This window comes from Hemitrygon akajei, chromosome 4 (genome assembly GCF_048418815.1).
Source record: "Hemitrygon akajei chromosome 4, sHemAka1.3, whole genome shotgun sequence".
In the NCBI taxonomy this organism is placed as follows: Eukaryota; Metazoa; Chordata; class Chondrichthyes; order Myliobatiformes; family Dasyatidae; genus Hemitrygon; species Hemitrygon akajei.
Window position 1 is genome coordinate 102,951,012 of NC_133127.1, and position 23,454 is coordinate 102,974,465.

Below are 23,454 nucleotides of genomic sequence, written 5' to 3' on the forward strand. Positions count from 1 at the left end.
GGGTGTGCTGTGAAGAGGCAGAATTTGAAATGTTGTTTGGACAAAGAGGGATCGCTTGCAGATATTAAACTGAAAACTAATAGAATGAAGGGTCCTGAAGATAAAACTAACGACTTGCTTAAAAATAAAGAATTGTGTGGAAGTTCAGAAGATGGGCTAAGTTTGGAAAACATTGTTGATAAAATAACTCCTATGAATGGAGCATGCAAAAGCCTATTCCACACTGGTGAGCAAGCTAACCACGTGAGCGTTAAGTGGAAAAGGGGCGAAGGTTGACAAAATGCCACTTTAAATAACAGAATCTGGTTTTGAGGGATTTCGACAAAGCATGTAAATAATAAAGACAACACCATGGAAGACTGACTGTTAAGTTTGAAAGTAAAATAAAGATTAGTATTTGCATAAACTTTTGTAATATACACGTAAGCTAAGATCACAACTCTTTTGTTTTGCTGAAGAAAAGGAATAAAAATAGGTGGTTATTAAATTGGAGTCTGATGCTACAGGAATTTATTAAGGTACAAGATATTAAGCTATTAAAGGAAGTGACAATGTAATCGCTAACTGTCTACATGCTGAATTGAATGTATAACTATTACTCTGTAGTGAAAAAAAACTCTTTTGTATTGTGTTAGATTCTGAAATTCTAAGACTCTGTATTAGTTAATTTTTCCCTGTAGTAAAAATTCTTAGAAGGATGGGGGTGTTACGAATGAGGAGCAACTCTGATGGGCAGAAGGGTACAGAATCGCCAATGCCCCCCCCTTTGGAGAATCGCAAATCGCTACTATTCCGATGCTGTTATCAAAGGAAATGAGAGAGATAAACAGCTCATACAAATTTATGAGAGAGGGGCACAGCACAGGTTGGAATGTCTCCTACTGACAAAGAGAGAGATTACTGCTATTGTCTCTTGGAGAAGGAATCATGTATTGAGTACTGTTCTATTCATTGAAACCCCTTGGGGGCAACCAGAGTGGTCTAGTTGAGGGATTGCATCATCCCAACCTGATTGACACCTGAGACTCCGTGAGTGGGTATAAAAGTAGGGTCTGGGGAACACCCCTCAGACGCACCAGGAGAGACACTACGAGACCGGTGGGGGCTTGTGTGTGTGTCCACCCTTGCCTGGGTGACGAGTTCTCCACGGAACGGTCTAGCTAAAGGACGGAGACGGATCAAGGTCGTAAAAGGAAAGTCGGCAAGTTACTCTCTCTCTCTCTCCAACAACTGCAACACAGTGAACAATAACTACTGCAGCCTGTATGAACTGAACTGAACTTTATATTTCCATCAGACAATTCATTATCCCCTAGACAATGATAGAGCTTATTTCTTATTGATTCTTATTATACCCGCACTTTTAGGTTTAGTATTGATGACGTATATTATCTGTATATTTGCATTGATATTATTTTTGTGTATTTTTACTAATAAATACTGTTAAAAATAGTATCATCAGACTTCAACGGATACTCCTATCTTTGCTGGTAAGATACCCAGTTACAGGGTTCGTAACACTTTTACCAAAATACATTATCATACATTCCCCAACACTGTATCCAATCTGCCACTTTTTTGTCCATTCTTTCAAATTGTTTAAGTCCTGCTGCAATTGTATTGCTTCCTTAGCACTACCTATCCCTCCAGCTATCTTTATATCATCTGCAAACTTTGTCACAAAGCCACCAATTCCATTATCCAAATCACTGACAAACAATGTGAAAAGCAGCGGTCCCAATACTGACCCTGAGGAAAAACACCAGTCACTGGCAGCCAACCAAGGAAAGTCCCCTTTATTCCTACTGGTTGTCTCCTGCCTGTCAGTCATTCCTTGATCCATGCCAGTACCTTTCCTGTTACGCCATAGGATTTTATTTTGTTAAGCAGCCTCATGTGTGGCACCTTATCAAATGCCTCTGAAAATACAAGTAAATGACATCCACTGCCTCTCCTTTGTCCACCCTGCTTGTTACTTCCTTGAAGAACTCTAGCAGATTTGTCAGGCAAGATTTCCCTTTACAGAAACCATGCTGACTTTGACTTATTATATAAATAGTCTTATGTACCCTGAAACCTCATCCTTAATAATAAACTCCAACACTTTCCCAATTACTGAGGCTTCACTAACTGGCCAATAATTTCCTTTCTTTTGCCTTCCTCCATTCTTACAGATTGGAGTGACATTTGCAATCTTCCAGTCCTTTGGGACTATGCTATAATCAAGTGATTCCTGAAAGATCATGACCAATGCATCCCTTATCTCTTCAGCAACCTCTCTCAGGACTCTGGGATGTAGTCCATCTGGTCCAGTTGGCTTATCTACCTTAAGACCTTTCAGTTTGCCTAGCACTTTTTCCTTTGTAATGGCAATGGCACTCACTCCTGCTCCCTGATACTTACAGACCTCTGGCGCACTGCTAGTGTCTTCCACAGTGAAGACAGATGCAAAGTACCCATTAATCTGCCACTTCTTTGTCCCCCATTCGTACCTCACCAGCATCATTTTCCAGTGGTCTAATATCAACTCTCACCTCCCTTTTACTCTTTATATAACTGAAAAAAACTTCTAATATCCTCTTTATATTATTGGCTAGTTTGCCCTCAATCTTCATCTATTCCTTTCTTATAGCTTTTTTGGTTGTCTTTTGTTGAATTTTAAAAGCTTCTAAATCATCCAACTTTGCACTCACTTTTGCTACCTTATATGCCCTTTCCTTGGCTTTTATGCAGTCCTTAACTTCCCTTGTCAGCCACAGTTGCCTACCCCTGCCATTTGAGAACAACTACTTCTGGGGGACATATCTATCCTGTGCCTTGTGAACTATTCCCAGAAACTTCAGCCATCTCTGCTCTGCAGTCATCCCTGCCAGTATCCTCCTCCAATCCACCTGGAGAAGCTTCTCTCTCATGCCTCTGTAATTCCCATTGTTCCACTGTGATATTGATACATGTGAGTTATGCTTCTCCCTCTCAAATTGCTGTATGAATTCAATTATTCAGAGGGCACAGGCTCAGAATAGACATCCTTTTAGAACAGAGGAGGAAATTCTTTAGTCAGAGGGTGGTGAATCTGTGGAATTCATTGCCATGGATGGCTGTTGTGGAGATTGATAGGTTCTTGGTTAGTAAAGACATCAAAAGGTACAATGGTAATAAATAGGGTTGACAGGGTAATAAATTAGCCATGATCGAGAATAGCCTAATTGTGCTCTTATGCTTGATGTATGTGCTACTCTGTGTCTTTCCTAACATTGGGTGGCATGGTTTCGTATCGATTAGCCTAATGCTATTATAGGGGTAGCAACGCAGGTTCAATTCCACTGCTCTCCATATAGAGTTTCAACATTCTCCCTGTGACCATTGTTAGGGTTAATGTTAGGGTTAATTCGAGACTGCCATTACAGGTCAGGAGTGGCTCACGTAATATTAGGAGACCGGAATGCGAGGGAGGGGGGGAAGCGAAACTGGGGATTCCGCTACACCGAAACTACTAGTGTCACGCGATTCAGTAAACAAAAGAAACAGGTAACTCGTGAGTGTATGGCATCGGGCCAATAAGATGGACACAAGTGCCCGATATTACCTAATATGTAGCGGGGGGTTGTGCTGGGGGGAAAAGGGATATAAATAAGAGCAGATTGTAAGGGGAAGTCGGAATGCGCCTTCTCCAGCGACTCCGTGGATTCGCTGTGCCAGTTACGAATTCTGCAATAAACCCAAGTTTTGTAATATTCCGGTGTTGGTTGTTTCTCTTCCTAAACGAACACAGGGCAGAATTTCAAGCCCAACATTTGGTGACCCCGACGTGGGAAGGGAGAGACAACACAGGCTGGCGGGTCCGACAGCAGACAACTTGCGGCCGCAAGCTCGACTAAGGTCAGGAAGTGCCTGTTATATTGAAGACTTCCACTAGATAGTTAAATCACTGAGTTAGATCTTGTCTGCTGACGGATCCTCACCAACCCCAAATTACCCTGGGAGAGATCATTCCCGGTGCAGAATCGTGACTGGTAAGTACTAACTCTTATCTGTTTTTAGGAAGATCCTCCGCCCGTGGCAAAGTCTTCTGAGTGAGGGTACCCGCTGCCCACGATGGGCATAAAAGTCTCAGGAGTGAGGAGAAAAGTGTCGCGGTACACCGTAGTACACAGGGATACTGACGGCGCCTACCTTAGACTAGTTGTTAAGAGGAGAAATCTCCCACGCGAAGGCCAGGTTTTGAAAGGCGACCGTCCCACATTTGATCCTCTCTGTGTACTAGGGAGCCATGGAGCACTTCAATTTCGAGTTACCAAAACTCAGACATTTGCGTGTTGAGTAACAGAGTATATGAGAGTTTTTAGAAATATGGTAAAATTGATAACTGTGTGAGTTCAATAATCTAACAGTGAGCAGCCGCAGGGGTCGGACACCATCAAGGTAGGAGTGGAAGTGTTCCTCCGAGGCCGGGGAAGCTCACCTGGAACGGAAAACGGTGGCATGGTCCATACCCTGTCACCGAGGTCTCCAACAGGGCATTAAAAGGTAAGAAGGGAGGGGGACAATAACTGGCATCATTTTCTACTGGCTAAATAAGACCTCTGGCAAGTGGGGAGCGTTTCTGGGACAGTCGGCTCTAGGACTGTCTATTTCAATTGCTATCTTTATCACGTGTGGTTGTTGTTGCATACCCTGTATCAGGACCCTAGTCATCCGGACTATAGATCGAGCCTTGACTGGAAAGAATGGACCTCCACCGGCGTACCAGGCACCCTTGTTCCCGGTGGAAGGGGAGGACATGGCCCTCCCGGAAAGCGGACGTGTTATGGGAGGACACGGACTGAAATGGACCATGGCAAGGGGGGGGATTGTGAATTTGTTCTTGAATAAGTTTTCTGAAATGTTGCATGCTACTTGTAAAAATTGCGGATGTTTAGGGAACCCCTACCCATATTTTGTGACCCTAGGTCGGACAAATCAGGATAAGCAAATAGGGAGGACATGCCAAAGAGTGCCGGGGGACGCTCACCTCCCTGCCTGATCCCGGCAGCCGCGGAAAAGCTTGTAAGGGATGTGGCCTCTGGGAGGCCAAGGGAGGGAGTGTTAGGGTTAATGTTAGGGTTAATTCGAGACTGCCATTACAGGTCAGGAGTGGCTCACGTAATATTAGGAGACCGGAATGCGAGGGAGGGGGGGAAGCGAAACTGGGGATTCCGCTACACCGAAACTACTAGTGTCACGCGATTCAGTAAACAAAAGAAACAGGTAACTCGTGAGTGTATGGCATCGGGCCAATAAGATGGACACAAGTGCCCGATATTACCTAATATGTAGCGGGGGGTTGTGCTGGGGGGGAAAAGGGATATAAATAAGAGCAGATTGTAAGGGGAAGTCGGAACGCGCCTTCTCCAGTGACTCCGTGGATTCGCTGTGCCAGTTACGAATTCTGCAATAAACCCAAGTTTTGTAATATTCCGGTGTTGGTTGTCTCTCTTCCTAAACGAACACAGGGCAGAATTTCAAGCCCAACACCATGTGACCTTATTGTTGTGTGGTCTTAGGTTAATTGGTCACATGGTTGTAATTGGAGAGCAGGTTTGTTGGCCCACAAGGCTTTGTTACCATGCTTTATCTCCAAATCTAAATCAATGTTGTAAATCTCTATCAGGTCACCCCTCAACTTTGGTGTGACAGTGCTTCACATCAGTGGTAGGAAGGCTATTAGAGATGATTCTTAGAGATAAGATTTATGAACATTGGAAAATTGTGCCCCAGTAAAGGCCAGTTACCATGGCTTTGTTTGGTCATGTCTTACAAATTTAACTGTTTTTTGAGGACGCGACAAAGGTGATTGATGAAGGAAGAGCTGTGGATGCTATACTCGGGGAATTTAGGAAGGCACTTAACAAGGCCTAAAATGGTAGGTTCATTCAAAAGATTAAGATGCATGGGATCTAAGGTGATTTGGCTGTTTGGATTAAAATAGGTTTGATCTAGAAGATGGTAGTCGATGGGACTTACTCTGGATGTGGTTCATGAGTAATGCTGTTTCAACAAGGATTTGCACTGGGGCGTTGCTGTTTGTAATACGCATAGATGATCTCGGAGAAAGTATGGATGGGCGGGTTATTACGTCTGCAGATGTTGTTAAGATTAATGGCTTTGTGGATCTTGTAGAAGGTTAACAAAGGATAGAGAGGGATATAGATCACACAACATAGCTCAGCACAAAACAGGCTCTTTAAAGAATGCTGTTCCATCCTTTACAATTTCAAGATTAAACTAACCCTTCCCTACCAATTAGCCCTCCATTTTTCTTTCATCTATGTGCCTATCTAGGTCTCTTAAATGTTTCTAATGTATCTGCCTTTACCACCACCCCGATTACATGTCCAAGCACCCACCACTCTGTGTAACAAAACTTACCTCTGACATCTCCCCTATAATTACCTCCAACCACTTTAAAGTTATTCCCCTTATATTCACCATTTCCATCCTGGGAAAGTTTCTGGCTGTTCGCACCATCTTATTATCATCTTATATATCTCTATCAAGTCACCTCTCATCCTCTCTAAATAGAAAAACCCTAGCTCACTCAACCTATCCTCATAAAACATGTCCTCTAATCCAGACAGCATCCTGGTACATCTCCTCTGCACCCTCTATAAAGCTTCCACATCCTTACTATAATGAACTGAACACAACACTCCAAGTGTGGTCTAACTATAGTTTTATAGAGCTGCAACATTACTTAGCAGCTCTTGAACTCAATCCCTTGGCTAATGAAGGCTAACAGACTAGTCACCTTCATAACAACACTATCATCTGCACTGCAACTTTGAGAGATATATGGATGTGTACGCCAAGATCCTGCTGTCCCCCACACTGTTAAGAATCCTGTCATTAACCCTGTATTCTGCCTTCAAGTTTGACCTTCCAAGGTGAATCACATCACATTTTTCCAGACTGAATGCCACCTGACACTTCTCAGACCAGCTCTGTATCCTGTCAATGTCCTGTTGTAACCTCCGATGACCTTCTACACTATCCACAACTCCACAAACTTCCCCATCATCTGCAAACTTACATACCCACTTTTGCACTTCCTCATCCAAATCTCATATAAAAATCACAAAGATCAGAGGTTCCTGAGAATGGATCCCTGTAAAACACAGGAGGTCACCAACCTCCAGGCAGAATATACTCCACCTACAACCACCCTCTCCCTTCTATGGGCAAGACAATTCTAAATCCACACAGCCAAATTTCCCCTGATCTTATACCTCCTTTCTGAATCAGCCTCATCAAATGCCTTACTGAAGTCCATATACACCATATCCACTGCTCTACTTTCATCAATGTACTTTGTCACATCCTCAAAGAATTCAATTAGACTCATGAGGCATGACCTATCTCTCACAAAGCCATGCTGATTATCCTTAATCAGACTATGTTTCTCCAAATGCTCATAAATTCTATGTAACATGCTGTAAGGTTTCAATGTTAGTGTAATGGCCTCTCTGTAATGTTTCACTGCTAATGTAATGGTTTCTCTGTAGCAGCAATGTTTGGGTTATGACTAGAGATACAGGGGCTTTGAAATGCATGCCATCCAATGAGAGGCCTGTTGTTCTTTCTTGTGGGTCTGAGAGAAGGGATTGTTGGCAAGAGATGAAGAGAAAAAACATGAGTAGAGAGAGTTGGTAGACTGCTGGTCACAGTGGACTTTGGAGGAGGTCAATGAGGAACAAATGAACAGAACCATGAACTCCAACATGTTCATTAGACTGTTTCATTAAAATGGGCCCTTTTTCCTTTTATTTTCTTTACTAACCCTATAATCAGTTTAAGATTTATAAAGTTCAATTGTTTAATTGCATATGGTGTACTGTATAATATTTTGCTGTACGGATTTGTAACCAGGCAACACATCACGCAGCATCTACACAAATGAGATTTCTCAGTTCGGCTGGGCTGTCTTCCCCTAGACAAACACATGCTGGCTGAACCTGAGGGTTACATCTATAAAAACCTTCTCCAATGATATGCCTACCATTGTAATAAGACTCACTGGTCTATAATCCCCAGGGTTATCTCTACTCCCTTTCTTGAACAAAGGAATCATCTGGTACTACTCCTTTTCGATTTATACCATCCAGAGTTCTTGGGCCTTTCAATTATCTGGTTAGCCTGTTTAAGATAATTAAATATAGCACTGAGATAAAGAAGGAATGCTGCTTCTTTCCAGAAAGAATATTACTATTCATTTTAAGAGGACTACAATACAAAAACAAGGATGTAACACTGAGAGTTTATAAGGCATATATTTAGAGTCAGACCATACTTAGAGTACTGTGTGCAGTTTTGGTCCCCATATATATGAAATGATATGTTGTCATTGGTGTAGCAAGGTGGTTTATACAAATGAAATGAAATATATGTGGAGCATTTGATGGCTCTGGGCTTGTGCTGACTGGAGTTTAGAAGAATGCGGGGAGGGAAGATCTCAATGAAACTTACCAAATTTTGAAAGGCCTAGATAGAGATGACATGGAGAGGATGTTTCCAATAGTAGGAGAGTCTAGGGCCAAAGGGCACAGCCTCAGAATGAAGGACATCCTTGTAAGAACAGAGATAGGGAGGAATTTCTTCTGCCAGAGAGTGGTGGATCTGTGGAATTCACCTGTGGAAGCTGTAGCTGTGGAAACACTGGGTGTATTTAAAGAGAAAGTTGACAGGTTCTTGATTAGTAAGGGCATCAAAGGTTACAGAAAAAGTCAGGATAATGGAATTGTGAGTGCAAAACAAATCAGCCATAATCAAATGACAGTGCAGAAATGAAGAGTCAAATTCTGCTGCAATGTCTTATGGTCTAATAGGAGAACACAGAATCAAGAGACACAATCTGATAACTTAATCCAAATCATTTAGAACTCTATCCATAAAAATTCTAATCTGAATCTCGGTGCTAATATGAAATGCTGCACATGAGCAGTGAGATAAGCAGTCATAAAAGTAATTCAATGCTTAATGAGAAGCAAAAGAGAATTATTATTAATATTACTAATATGAATGCTATTGTCAAAGGCCGTATCTCTTACTCCTGGATATATAAATTCAGAAAACTTGTTAATTCACTTAATTAGCATTAAAACAAACAAAATTATAAAAAACAAGAACATTACACACTGCTTGATATACTTTTTTAAATCTTAGGGCAAAAGATTAATATTTATTTTTGGTAGAATGCACAAAGCAAAACAGTTAAATATAAAAGATCAAATACATTGTAATTATTGTGATTCTATTGTCATCTCAACATATAATACAAGGGTTAATTCTGTATGAAAATATAAACAACCTTCAATGGACTCATCAGTGCTTTTCTAAAATTTTCCAGTATGTCCATGTGAAATGTGATTGATAAAGCATACAAAATAGGACTAGATTCTCAGTAGAATTTTAAGCTCACAAATATCCACTTGAAGTCTGCCTATCTGATTTACTTTACCACTTTTTGGTATTGCTCAAGCATCAACCCTGACCCACGTTATTTTACAGCCACCATGGTCTCAAGTAACCCTTATAAACAAAATCTGAAATATATCAGATAAACTCAAATCCACAATACAAACATAATGGGCTGAGGCAATGTAATAGTGGTGAGGTCACTTTTAGAATATTGTGCTGCATTTTGGTCATCCTAGTTTAGGAAAGTTGTCGTTAAGTGAGAAAGAGTGCAGAGCAGTTTTGAGGATTTTGCTTGGACTACAGGAATTAACTTATGGAGAAAGGTTAAGCAGTTTTTTTCATTGGCATGTAGAAGAATGAGGGTGACCTTATAGAGATGTACAAGATAGAGGGACATGCACAAAGCTTGGACAAATGGGACTTGCTTAGATGGGAATCTTTGCTGGTTTGGACCAGTTGGGCTGAAGGGCATAGTTCTGTGCTACACAACAATGGGCTGTCAAGCTAGTTAGGGATTCCTTTTCTAGTCAGAGGTGCATTTCTTATTTAATATTAGCAAGGAACAAACAGCTGGAGGAACTCAACAGGTCGAGAGGCATCTGAGATGGAAAGGCAATTGTCAACATTGTGGGTCAAAGCCATGCATCAGGACTAAGAGTGAAGAGGAAAGACAGGCACTACAAACAGGAGGGAGGATGAGAATACAGGGGCTGGTAGGTAATGTGTGGTCCATAGAGGAGTGAAAGATGATGGGCAGGAGAAGCGAGGTGGAGGAAGTGAATTTACAAGGCAGAGGCATTTGGGTGACAGGTGGAAGCAGTCAAGGGCAGATAGAGTAAGGTTAAAATTGGAGACAGAGGATGAAGGGTGAAGCAGAGACACAGACACTACAAGTGCTCTAATCTGCTAAATAAGAATAATGAGACTATTAAGGGAGAGAAAAGGAACCAAACAGAGGAAGGGGTTGGGTGGATGAAATATTTGGGTTATAGGTAGATGGACAATATGAAATCAGCAAAGCAGCATTTAAAGTTCAGGTTAGGCTCAGCAATATACATAAAATTACAAAAAAAAGCTTTCAAATTTACCTCCCCATACTACCAATAAGGTCCAGGATTTTTATGAACTTTAAATACAAACCCCATTTCCAGAAAAGTTGGGATATTTTCCAAAATGCAATAAAAACAAAAATCTGTGATATGTTAATTCACGTGAACCCTTATTTAACTGACAAAAGTACAAAGAAAAGATTTTCAATAGTTTTACTGACCAACTTAATTGTATTTTGTAAATATACACAAATTTAGAATTTGATGGCTGCAACATACTCAACAAAAGTTGGGACGGAGTTAAAATAAGATTGAAAAGTGCACAGAATATTCAAGTAACACCGGTTTGGAAGACTCCACATTAAGAAGGCTAATTGGTAGCAGGTGAGTTATCATGACTGGGTATAAAAATAGCATCCATCAAAGGCTCAGTCTTTGCAAGCAAGGATGGGTCGTGGCTCACCCCTTTGTGCCAAAATTCGTGAGAGAATTGTTAGTCAGTTCAAAAGGAACATATCCCAACGCAAGATTGCAGGGAGTTTAGGTATTTCAACATCTACAGCACATAATATTGTGAAAAGATTCAGAGGATTCAGAGACATCTCAGTGCATAAAGGGCAAGGTCGGAAACCACTGTTGAATTAGCGTGATCTTCGAGCCCTCAGGCGGCACTGCCTAAGAAACCGTCATGCTACTGTAACAATTAAAGCCACCTGGGCTCGGGAGTACTTCGGAAAACCATTGTCACTTAACACAGTCCGTCACTGCATCCAGAAATGCAACTTGAAACTGTATTACGCAAGGAGGAAGCCATACATCAACTCTATGCAGAAACGCCGGCGTTCTCTGGGCCCGAGCTCATCTCAGATGGACCGAAAGACTGTGGAACCATGTGCTGTGGTCAGATGAGTCCACATTTCAGCTAGTTTTCGGAAAACACGGGCGTCAAGTTCTCCGTGCCAAAGATGAAAACAACCATCCTGATTGTTATCAGTGAAATGTGCAAAAGCCAGCATCTGTGATGGTGTGGGGGTGCATCAGTGCCCACGGCATGGGTGAGTTGCATGTATGTAAAGGTACCATTGACTCTGAGGCGTATATTAGGATTTTAGAGAGACATATGTTGCCATCAAGGCGACGTCTCTTCCCAGGACATTCATGCTTATTTCAGCAGGACAATGCCAGACCACATTCTGCACGGGCTACAACAGCGTGGCTTTGTAGACACAGAGTGCGTGTGCTTGACTGGCCTGCTGCCAGTCCAGATCTATCTCCTATTGAAAATGTATGGTGCATCATGAAGAGGAGAATCAGACAACGGAAACCACGGACTGTTGAGCAGCTGAAGTCTTATATCAAGCAAGAATGGACAAAATTTCCAATTGCAAATCTACTACAATTAGTATCCTCAGTTCCAAAACGATTAAAAAGTGTTATTAAAAGGAAAGGTGATGTAACACAATGGTAAACATGCCTCTGTCCCAACTTTTGTTGAGTGTGTTGCAGCCATCAAATTCTAAATTTGTGTATATTTACAAAAATCAATTAAGTTTGTCAGTAAAACTATTGAAGATCTTTTCTTTGTACTTTTGTTAGTTAAATAAAGGTTCACATGAATTAACATATCACAGATTTTTGTTTTTATTGCATTTTGGAAAATATCCCAACTTTTCTGGAAATGGGTTTGTATTTAATAGAACATAACACAGTAAAGGCCCTTCAGTCTATGATGTGCCGAACTTTTATCCTATTTATCTAACACTTACACCCTACACAGAGTCTCTAATTTATCTGCCTCTACCACCATCCCTGGCAGTGCGTCCCATGCACTCACCACGTACCTCTGACATCCCTTTTGTACTTTCCTCCAGTCACCTTTTTTTATCCTGTCATCTTAGCTATTTCCACCCTGGGATAAAGGCACTGGTTGTCCACTTGGTATGCTACTACCAGCTAGTACACGTGTATCAAGTCCTATCATGCTCTACCCCAAAGAGAAACACCCAATCTCACTCAACCTATCCCCATATGACATGCTCTGTAATGCAGACAGTATCCTGGTGAATCTCCTCTGCATCCTCTCTAAAGTTTCCTCATCTTTTCTATAACGAGACAACCAGAACTGAACACCATACTCCAAATGATGTTGATAGAGTTCCTGCAACAGTCCCTCCTGGGTCTCCTGACTGATGTTTCTGACCACAAATGCTGCAGACCTGCTGTGTATTTCCAGCATTGATAGTTTTTTAATGGGAGGTCAGCCACTGATTGGGAATTCCCCCCAAGTGAGCACCATTTTGTATTTTGGTGGCAATGTATGTTTACTTAAAAAATTACTAAGCAACAACTGAAATTATAAGCTTAACTGAAGCATATTTTATAGATCAGCCACTTCTGGGAAGCTGATACTTTGAAAATTATGCACGTCACAGACAATTGTATAAGAGATACAATAGACCTGTTCTGTTGACTTAATAAGGCATATATGGTTTCTACTGTACTTACCATCAACATTAGATCATCTCCTGTCACAACTGCAATCTTCAAGTCTAATTGTGCTTTCTCAACAACCTTCTGCAGAGCTGCAGCACAAGCCAAAGGGTTCACGCCACCAGCATTGCAGACCACACGGATTCCTGAAGTACAAAATAATTAATGTAACTTCAGAAATGTATACCTCCTCCCTACAACTTTTTATACCATCCATTGTTTCTATAATCTTTAACTTCTACCAGTATAATTTCAGCTGTCATCTTCTCAACAAACACTGATAAAAATTACTCGAGGTCTTACCTTCACCTCAAAGTGAGTTACAGTCATTTGCACATGCATCAAGAAATCCAAGCATAAGGTGTGTCACACCTGCCCAGTCACCTCCTCCTTTACCTTCATTCGGGGCACAAACTGTTCTTCCATGTGAGCCAACACTTTACCTGTGAATCTGCAGGGGTCTCCCACCGTATCCTGTGCTCCCGACGTGGTCTCCTCCACAAAGGCAATGTAGATTGAGGGAACCCCTTTGTCATGCACCTTCGCTCTATCTGCAAAAAGCAGGATTTCCCAGTGACCCCCCAATTTAATTCCAATCCCCATTCCCATTCTGACAGGTCAATCCATGGGCTCTTCTGCCACAATGATGCAACTCTCAAGTTGGAAGAGCACACCTCCAACCTAGGTCAGATGGCATGAATGTTCATTTCTCTAATTTCCAGTAATTTTCTCCCCTTCCCCTTTCCCTCTTCTTCAATTGTCCACTCTGGCACCCTCCTACCTCTTCTCATCATCTGCTTATCACCTCCCCCTGATGTCCCCCCCCCCCCCTCCTTTTCTCCCATGGTCCACTCTCCTCTGGGATGTCAGAGATATGCTTTTTTTATACAGAGAGTGGTGAGCACATGAAAAACCCTGCTATGGGTTGTGATAAAGGCAGATACATTAGGGGTATTTAAGAAAATCTTAAGATAGGCACTTGTATGGTAGAAAAATGAAGGACAAATGAGAGGGAAGAGTAAAATTGATCTTAGACTAGGTTAAAAGGATGCACAACATTGTGGGCCGAAGGGCCTGTGATGTTCCAATGGCATACCAGTCACATCTTTTTGATAAGTAACCCACTATTTGGGTTTAAAGATTATAAACTGTAATTAAATTTATAAGAAAACAAGAAAAAGAACATACCTATAACTCCTTACCTCTTTTATGAATATCTTTAATAAATGGGGCCATTGCAGCCTGCACAAAATCAGGTACATATCCAAGATTCTAGGAAAAAAGTAGATTATGTTACTTCAGAAAATCTGCAAATAAATCATGGCTAAACAGTGTTCAATGAACTTCATGCTATCATTGAAACTAAGTACTAGAGAGCATCATTGCACACACATCCAAATCAAGGGAACAGAAACATGCTCTGCTGAAAGAATGAGTCCTTTCCACACATTCTGCATGATTTGCAGAATATTTTCACATTTTTCTGTTTGAATTTCAGATTTCTACTGTAGCTTTCAGACAAAGGCAAGTTTTTTGAAAGCTAGATACTCTATTCTCCCTTTTCATCAGGTTTTAGCGAAAGTTAGTTCCACAACCCTCCTTTACTATGGGAGAAAGAAACTAAAGTGGGAGAAAAGAAACAGAGAAGCATTTCCAAAAATTAACAGGACGAATAAATACGTGACTTAGATCCTGAATAGCAGAACCAGAAAAGACATTTCATTGATAATTCAGTAGCAGAGAAAAGGCTGCTTTTAAGCAAAGAGCCAAATGGCTTAAGGGCACATGAAACACACATGGAGGAAGTGGAGAAGATTTCCATTATATAAGAGTCAAGATGATGACAGAACAGAACAAATTCACTTTTCTGCATCTGTCACACAATGTAGAAAGTTCAGCCAATTATGCAGAATATATTAGAGAACTAGCAGCCAGAGGAGATTCACACAGCAACAAATCAAAATGAATAGTTGATTAGCACAGGTCTTTAGTACTAACCAGGTACTCCATCTGAATTGGATGCTTTCCATGGTTAATCCTCCTCAGAGACTAAAATCAGAGTCATTGGGAGCTGTGCCTCCATGTTTTGAAGATCAAATGAACATAAAAGGCTTTGAGCTCCTTGAGTGAAACTTTGTTATTACTTATGTCACTTTGTAATAAGTGATAGCATTCAAGCATCCTTCAGTGATTCAAGTTTGGTCTTGAATTGCCACTTCACACATGAAATGGCTTTCCAGAGATTGTACCTGGATCTCTTGTATTTTACTTGGTTACCAAATCTGAATGCCATTGATCTGGCCCTTGGCAGGTTGCAGATCTCATAGTTCATTCAGGGTTTCTGGTTGAGGCAGACTAAATGAATTTGTGGAGACACACTCATCTATGACTGTTGTTATAAAGTCCATGGCAACTATGGTGTATTCATTCAGTTCCTCTGATGAGCTCCTGAACACAGTCCTATCCACTGATTTGAAGCAAGAGTAGTTTGTCTTCTATTGTACATTTTAACTATTTCCATGAAACTTCAGCTAACTGGGGCAGCAACTTAACTGAGCCAAAATATACTGGTCCTAATGTGTCTCAGTTAACCAGAATCCATTGTAGTTCAAAGGAATGGAACACTGTCATGACCTGGGGAGGATGTGACCATAACTCTAAGTTTCTAGATAGTTACAGAAAAGGTTAAGTCTACACAAAGTACACTGCAGATGCTGGGATCAAAGCAACACATACAAATAAGTTGGAGGAACTCAGCAGGTCAGGCAGCATCCATGGAAACAAACAGTCAACGTTTCCATGGATGATCCCGACCTGCTGAGTTCCTCCAGCTTATTTGTACGTGTAAAGGTTAAGTCTAGACGTCAAATGAAAATGCTAAATTAAGAGAAAGCCAACAGCCCCATACTACACAAGGGTTTCATTCCTGAGAACTGTCCCCAAGCCAATTTTTTCATTTTCTACAGTAACCCAAGTCATAAACACTGAACTACATATGCAATGCTTCTTTCATGTTATTGAATAATCACCCTAAAGATATTCATAATTAAATTAATAGAGAATATACTATCCAGTCATTAGTAACATGAAACATTATTATTACCAGTTTGAAATGTTTTAAAATGTACAGCAGAAGTTGTATAAAGTCAGATTTCTGTTAGTCAGGTTATTCATAAGTCAGAGAGCTTACATAGTTTGATAGTTTCTAGAATGGCTGATTTTAATACCTCAGTCATACAGGACAGACACCAGCCATTCAGCCCAGCTCATCTATGCTGTCCGTTGCCTTAACTAAGTTCATCCCATTTGTTTGCACTTGGCCCAGATCCTTCTAAACCTTTCCTATCCAAGTAACTGCCCATATGCCTTTTAAATGCAGTAATTGTATCCACCTCTACCACTTCCCCTGGCAGCTCATTCCATACAACCCCCAGCCTCTGTATGAAAAGGTGGCTATCAGGTCCCTTTTATATTTCCTTCTTTCCCTCACACTTTAAAACTCTTCCGGGGAAGTGGCAGAGGTGGGTACAATTACTACATTTAAAAGGCATTTGGACAGTTGCTAGTTCCAGTTTCGGACTCCTCGGTAGACCGTGGCTATTCACATTATCTAAGCTCCTCATGTTTTCAGAACATTGAATAGTACAGCACGTCACGAGGCCTTCGGCCCACGATGTGCCAATCCATATAAACTCATACTCCATGATTAGTCTAACCCTTTCCTCCTACATATCCCATAACCCCCCATTTTCTTTTACCCACATACCTATCTAAGAGACTCTGAAATGTACCTAATGCATCAGCCTCAACCATCTCCCCAAGTTGTGAATTCCAGATAATTCCCACGTTCTTGACATCTCATCTAAACTTCCCTCCATGACCTTAAAAGAACGTCTTTTGGTATTAGCCATTGCTGCCCTTGGAAAAAAGGCACTGATTGTCCATTCTATGATTCATATAGTCTTATATAACTCTATCACGATGTCTGTCATCCTCCTTTGCTCCATAGAAAACCACCATAGCTCGCTCAACCTTTCCACATAATGAAAGCCAACACACTATATATGCCTTCTTAAACTCCCTCTCAACTTACACAGCAACCTATGAAGGATCTATGGACTAGACTGCTGAGAATGCTGCCATGTACTCTGGCTTCAAGTTTGAAAATGTATCACTTCACTCTATCTGGCACTTGTCATCCCAGCTCTATGTCTATTGAAACCAATGGCAACCTTCTACACTATCCACAACACCATCAACCTTTGTCATCCGAAAACTTACTGACTTGCCCATCCACTTTATCATCCAAGTCATTTATAAAGAGCAAAGATCCCAGAACAAAACCTTGCACAACAGCACACTGGCCACCGACCTCCTGGTGAAACACACTCCATCTAACCACCCTCTGCCTTCCATGGGCAAACCAAGTCCAAATCCATGAGCCAAGTTTCCATGGACCTCTGCCTTCTGACTTTCTGAATGAGACTATCATGGGGAACCTTAGTAAAATCTGTGTACACCACATCAACCACTCTACTTTCATGAATTTCTTTTATTACTTCTTCAAAAATAACAATCACGACCTACCCCTCACAAAGCCAAGCTCATTCTCCCTAATAAGACTATGCTCTCCAAATGCTCGTAAACTCTGTTGATAAGAATCTTCTCCATTAGCTTTCCCACCACTGACATAAGACTCGCTGGTCTATAATTCCCAGGATTATCCTTATAACCCTTCTTGAACAAAAATACAACATTTGCCATCCTCCAATCCTCTGGTACTATTCCTATGGTCCGTGAGGACACAAAGATTATTGTTAACACCACAGCAATCTCTTCCCTTGTGTCCTGTAGTAACTTGGGGTTTATTCTGTCTGGTCCTGGGGACTTACCTATCCTAATGTTTTTCAAAAACTCCAACAATGCCTTTTTCTTAAAATCAATATGCTTCTATTTCATAGAATTATGTAGCTATACTACTGGTCTCTCTGTTCTACAACACTCCCGAGGGCCTAACCATTTATTCTGTATTTATTCAGATGCTGGGAATTGTTCATTTCCACAGTGGGAAATACAACTAGAATATGACTAATCAATCTGAAATTACACCACCCAGTCGCGACTCTGGAGTTGAGGGTTTCAGTGAACTGGAGAAAAATAAACATTAGTCCAGGACACTTTGAAAGATGAAGAAATTACATTAAATCATTTTTTACTTATCTACCTAAAGTGACACCCCTCCTGAAAGCTGAGCTAAAAGAAAATGGCAGGAAGTCTGTTCTAGAATGAACTAAACTGCCCCACTAATTAAGCATGGTATTCTATTGCTCCCATTTTGCTTTGCAACCCTTCCTCCAACAAAAGAACCTTTAAAGTAACATTGTGGACTGCATCATGACTACATGCCAGCTGTTTTCATAACAGAAACATGTTCTCACAGGTGATTTGGCTTTAGCAGCAGCAAGCAGAGACATGGTGATTTCAGACAGGTAATCAAACACCAAGAAATCCAGGTTTCCACCATACACCAACTGTGGAACTAAAAGAGACAAAGGAAAATTGTTAAGATACACTTTAAAGTATACATGGTTATTTTCATATACATGTGCTGCATTACTGATTATGCATCTATCTTCATCTTTTTTTTTTCTCTTTTTCTCTTTTTTTTTATCTTCATCTTTAAGTGAATTTAATTTCCCCAATTTTGATTGGTGCCAGATGTTGTAAAATTTGTTGGGTACATCTAGAACACTAGAATACTACAGCACAGTACAGGCCCTTCAGCCCTCGATGTTGTGCCAACCCCTATATCCCTTAAAAAAAACTAAACCCACACTACTCCGTAACCCTCTGTTTCTTTCACCCATGTGCCTGTCCAAGAGGCTCTCAAATACCCGTAATGTTTTAGTCTCCACCACCATCCCTGGCAAGTCATTCCAGGCACCCACAACCCTCTGTGTAAAAAAACTTACCCCTAATGTCACCTCTAAACTTCCCTCCCTTAACTTTGTACATATACCCTCTTGTGTTTGCTATTGGTGCCCTGGGAAACAGGTACTGGCTATCCACCCTACCTATGCCTCTCATAATCTTGTAGACCTCTATCAAGTCCCCTCTCATCCTCTACACTCCAAAGAGAAAAGTCCCAGCTCTGCTAACCTTTGCCTCATAAGACTTGTTTTCCAATCCAGGCAACATCCTGGTAAATCTCCTCTGCACCCTCTCCATAGCTTCCACATCCTTCCTATAATGAGGTGACCAGAACTGAACACAATACTAGGTCTCACCAGAGATTTGTGGAGCTGCAACATGACCTCTCTGCTCTTGAACTCAATTCCCCTATTAATGAAGCCTAGTGTCCCATAGGCCTTCATAACTACCCTATAAACCTGTGCAGCGACCTTGAGGGATGTATGGATTTGAACCCCAAGGTCCCTCTGTTCATCCACACTCTTAAGTAACTGACCATTAACCCTGTACTCAGCCTTCTGTTTTGTCCTTCCAAAATACATCATCTCACACTTATCTGGATTGAACTCCATCTGCCACTTTTCTGCCCAACTCTGCATCCTGTCTATATCCTCATGTAACCTTCGACAACCTACAGCTCCATCCACAACTCATCCATGTCATCCGCAAACTTACGCTTCTTCATCCAGGTCATTGATAAAAGTCACAAAGAGCAGTGGTCCCAGGACAGATCCTTGCGGAACTCCACTACTCACCAACCTGAAGGTAGAATACTTCCCTTCCAGGACTACCCTCTCCTTTCTTCCTGTAAACGAATTTATTATCCAAACAGCCAAGGTTCCTCTGATCCCATGCCTCATGACTTTCTGGATGAGTCTCTCGTGGGGGACATTGTCAAATGCCTTGCTGCCCTACCCTCATCAATTTCTTTTGTTACCTTTTCAAAAAACTCAATTAAGCTCGTGAGGCACGACCTTCACTTCACAAAGCCATGTTGACTATCCTTGAGTAGACTGTACTTCTCCAAATGCTTGTAGATCCTATCCTAAAGAATTCTTCCCAACAGTTTGCAGGCCACCGACATAAGACTCACCAGTCTATAGTTCCCAGGATTCTCTCTATTACCTTTCTTAAACAAGGGAACTACATTTGCCATTCTCCAATCTTCCAGCATCACCCCTACAGCCAAAGAGGATTCAAAGATCATAGCTATAGCTCCAGCGATCTCTTCTCTCACTTCCCACAGCATCCTGGGGTATATCACATCCAGCCCTAGGGACTTAACAATCTTGATGTTTTTAAGAAGATCCAACACTACTTCTTCCTTAATCTCTACATTGTCCAGCACACAGGATAGTTCTATTTCGACCGCACCCTGATCAAGGTCCTTTTCACTTGTGAATAGTGAAGAAAAGTATTCATTTAGGACCTCTCCATCCTCCTCCACCTCCAGGCACATGTTGCCTTCTTTATCCTTTAGCGGCTCCACCTTCATTCTTATTATCCTTCTGTTCCTCACATATGCATCGAATGCCTTGGGGTTCTCCTTAATCCTACATGCCAAGGCCTTCTCATGCCCACTTCAAGCTCTCCTAAGTCCTTTCTTAAGCTCCTTCCTGGCTACCCTATATTTCTCATGAGCCCCTCCTGCTTCCTATATCTAACATATGCTTCCTTCTTACTCTTGAAAAGTTGCCTCACGTGTTTCATCAGCCACAATTCCCTTTTCCTACCATTTTTTTCCTTGTCTCAGTGGGACAAACCTATCCTGAACCCAGCACAAGTGGTCCCTAAACTTCCTCCACATTACTTTTGTGCTTTCACCCTTGAACATCTGTTTCCAATTTACTCTCGCTAGTTGCTGCCTCATCCCTTCATAGTTAGCCCTTCCCCAGTTAAGCACTTTCCCATTTTGTCTGTTTTTATCCTTTTCCATAGCTATGCTGAAGCTAAGGGAGTTGTGGTCACTTAGGGTTTCTTGACACAGGAGCTGCACTAGACCTTATATTTAGAATAACTATATAACAATTACAGCACGGAAACAGGCCATCTCGGCCCTTCTAGCCCATGCCGAATAAGTCTGGCCAAGTGATCAGAGTTTCAGTGGAACAGCATTTTGAGGATAGTGATCACAGCTCCTTAAATTATATAAAAAGGGGCAAGAATAAACCTCAGATGAACTGCTAAATTGAGGACAGGCTAGTAGCAACAGTATTACACAGGATCTGGGCAGAGTAAATTGGGAGTGGCTGTTGTTGGGTAAATCCACGTCTGTCATGTGGGAGTCGTTTAAAGGCCAACTGGTCAGAATTCAGGACCAACATTTCTGAGAAGACAAAAGACAAAGATGGCAAGGTTCAAGAATGTTACAAATTTAGCCAAAAGAAAAAAGAACTACATGTAAGGTTTAGGAATTAAAAATGGAACAGGGTCCTTGAAGTACACAAAGAAAGCAGCAAATAACTTGCAGAAGGCTACAGGAGGATTTAAAAGGTTCATGAAATGCCCTTCACCAGTAGAAGTCAGGAAAATCCCAAAGCATTTTATACATAAATTAGAAAAACCTGAAGGTAACTGAAGGACAAGGAAGGGAGTTTATGCATGGTGCCAAAGGAAGTAATCTTGCATCAGTGTTCATCAAGAACAGAAGGGAGAGTATGACAGAAAGATACGCCAATATTCCAGGGCATGTTGGTATCAAGGAGGAGGAGATAGTGGATCTTTTTAACGACAGTAATGAGGACAAGTCCCCTGAAGTTATCACCCTACAGCATGTATATTTATCACACTTAAATAACAGCTATATTTTCACGTTCATAAAAAGTAAGGATTGGCAGTACTGCTCCACTATTCATTAACATGTAAATTAAGCTTTAATTTCATTGTTCTGCTCAATCCACAACCTAGAGCCATAGTGTAATACAGCACGGACACAGGCCCTTCAGCCCATCATGTTCATGCCAACCACAGCATCCTTCACTCTAGTCCTAGTTTCCCGTGCTCGGCCAATAACCCTTCAAGACTCTCTGAAGCAGCCTAAATGCTACACCTGTCCATGCACCTCTCCCTTACCTCCCGGGCCCCAAAAACAGGCCTTCCAGGTGAGGCAACATTTCACCTGCATATCTGCTAGGACTGTCGATTGTGACCAGTGATCCTGATGCAGCCTCCTCTACATAAGTGAGATCTTTCGTAAATTGGGGGGCCACTTCGATGAGCACCTCCACACCACCAGCCATAAGCAGGACTTCCTGTGGCCAAACATTTTAATTCCAATTCCCATTCCGGAGTGTTGATCCATGGTCTCTTGTGCCAAGGTGTGGCCACCCTCAGGGTGGAGGAACAACACTTTATATTCCATCTAGGCACCCTCCACCTGATGACAAGAATATTGATTTCTTCCCCCCAACCCCCACTATGACTTTTCATTTCTTTTCTCCTCCCTATTACTTCCCTATTGGTCCTCTTCTCCTTCCCTTTCTCCTATTGTCCACTCTCCTCTCCTATCACATTCTTTCTTCTCCAGCCCTTCACCTTTCCCACTCACCTGGCTTTACCTATCACTTTTTAGCTAGCCCCCTTCCCCTTCCCCCATTTTTTTTATTCTGGCTTCTTCCCCCTTCCTTCTCAGTCCTGAAGAAGGGTCTCAGCCTGAAACAGACTGTTTATTCTTTTCTATAGATGCTGCCTGAACCACTGTGTTCCTCTGGTGTTCTGTGTGTGTTACCTACCCAAATGCTGTTTAAATGTTGTAATTGTATCTGCTTCTGGTAGCTCATTTCAGATACTTATTATCCTCTGTGTACAGGATCATAGCCAATCTCTCTCAATATTGCTCAGGCCCTCTAGTCTAGAAAGCATCCTTCTTCTGAACCCTCTTCAGTCTGACCAAAACTGTGCACAATACTCCTCGTGCTCTCACCAATGACTTATAGATGCAACATAATATCTCTAATCCTAAACGATGCACTGGCTGATGAAGGCCAGCATACTAAATGCCTTCTTCACCACCCTGTCAACTTGTCTGGCCATTCAGTGAACTGTGTACGTGCACTCACAGGTCCTTCTGTTCCACAAGACTCATCATTTGTCATTCACTGTACACGTCCTACCCTGGTCTGACTGCTCAAAATGCATCACCTAACACTTATCTAAGTTGAAACCCATTTGCCATTCTTCAGTCCATCCGCCAAACTGATCCAAGATCTCTTTGCAGTTTATTGGAAACTGCTTCGCTGTCAACAAGACACCCTAATTTAGTATCATCAGCATAACTGCTAATAATTCCATGTACAGGCAGTCCCCGGGTTACGTACGAGTTCTGTTCCTGAGTCTGTCTTTAAGTCGGATTTGTACATAAGTCGGAACAAGTACATCCGGTATTATTTAGCGTCAGTTAGTCAAACGCTTGTCTTAGTATATAGTATATATTTGACCTTTCTATGCATATAAAACACTTAAGAAAAGTATATATTCCAATAATTAAACCACT

At 41.5% G+C, this 23,454-nt stretch overlaps 1 protein-coding gene across 4 annotated transcripts in view; it reads right to left on the bottom strand.

Moving 5' to 3' along the window:
• Window positions 1-23,454, bottom strand: part of lratb.1 (lecithin retinol acyltransferase b, tandem duplicate 1) — a 234,407-nt gene that overhangs the window by 170,600 nt on the left and 40,353 nt on the right. For all 4 annotated transcript variants that reach the window (XR_012098671.1, XM_073043138.1, XM_073043137.1 and 1 more), the window contains exons 2-4: window positions 18,431-18,531; window positions 14,195-14,264; window positions 13,008-13,138 (exon numbers count right to left, since the gene is read on the bottom strand). Coding sequence is in view for 3 of the 4 variants with exons in the window: in XM_073043138.1 (XP_072899239.1) it covers window positions 13,008-13,138; window positions 14,195-14,264; window positions 18,431-18,531 (302 nt within the window). In the remaining variant the exon portion in view is untranslated. The remainder of the gene's footprint in view (window positions 1-13,007; window positions 13,139-14,194; window positions 14,265-18,430; window positions 18,532-23,454) is intronic.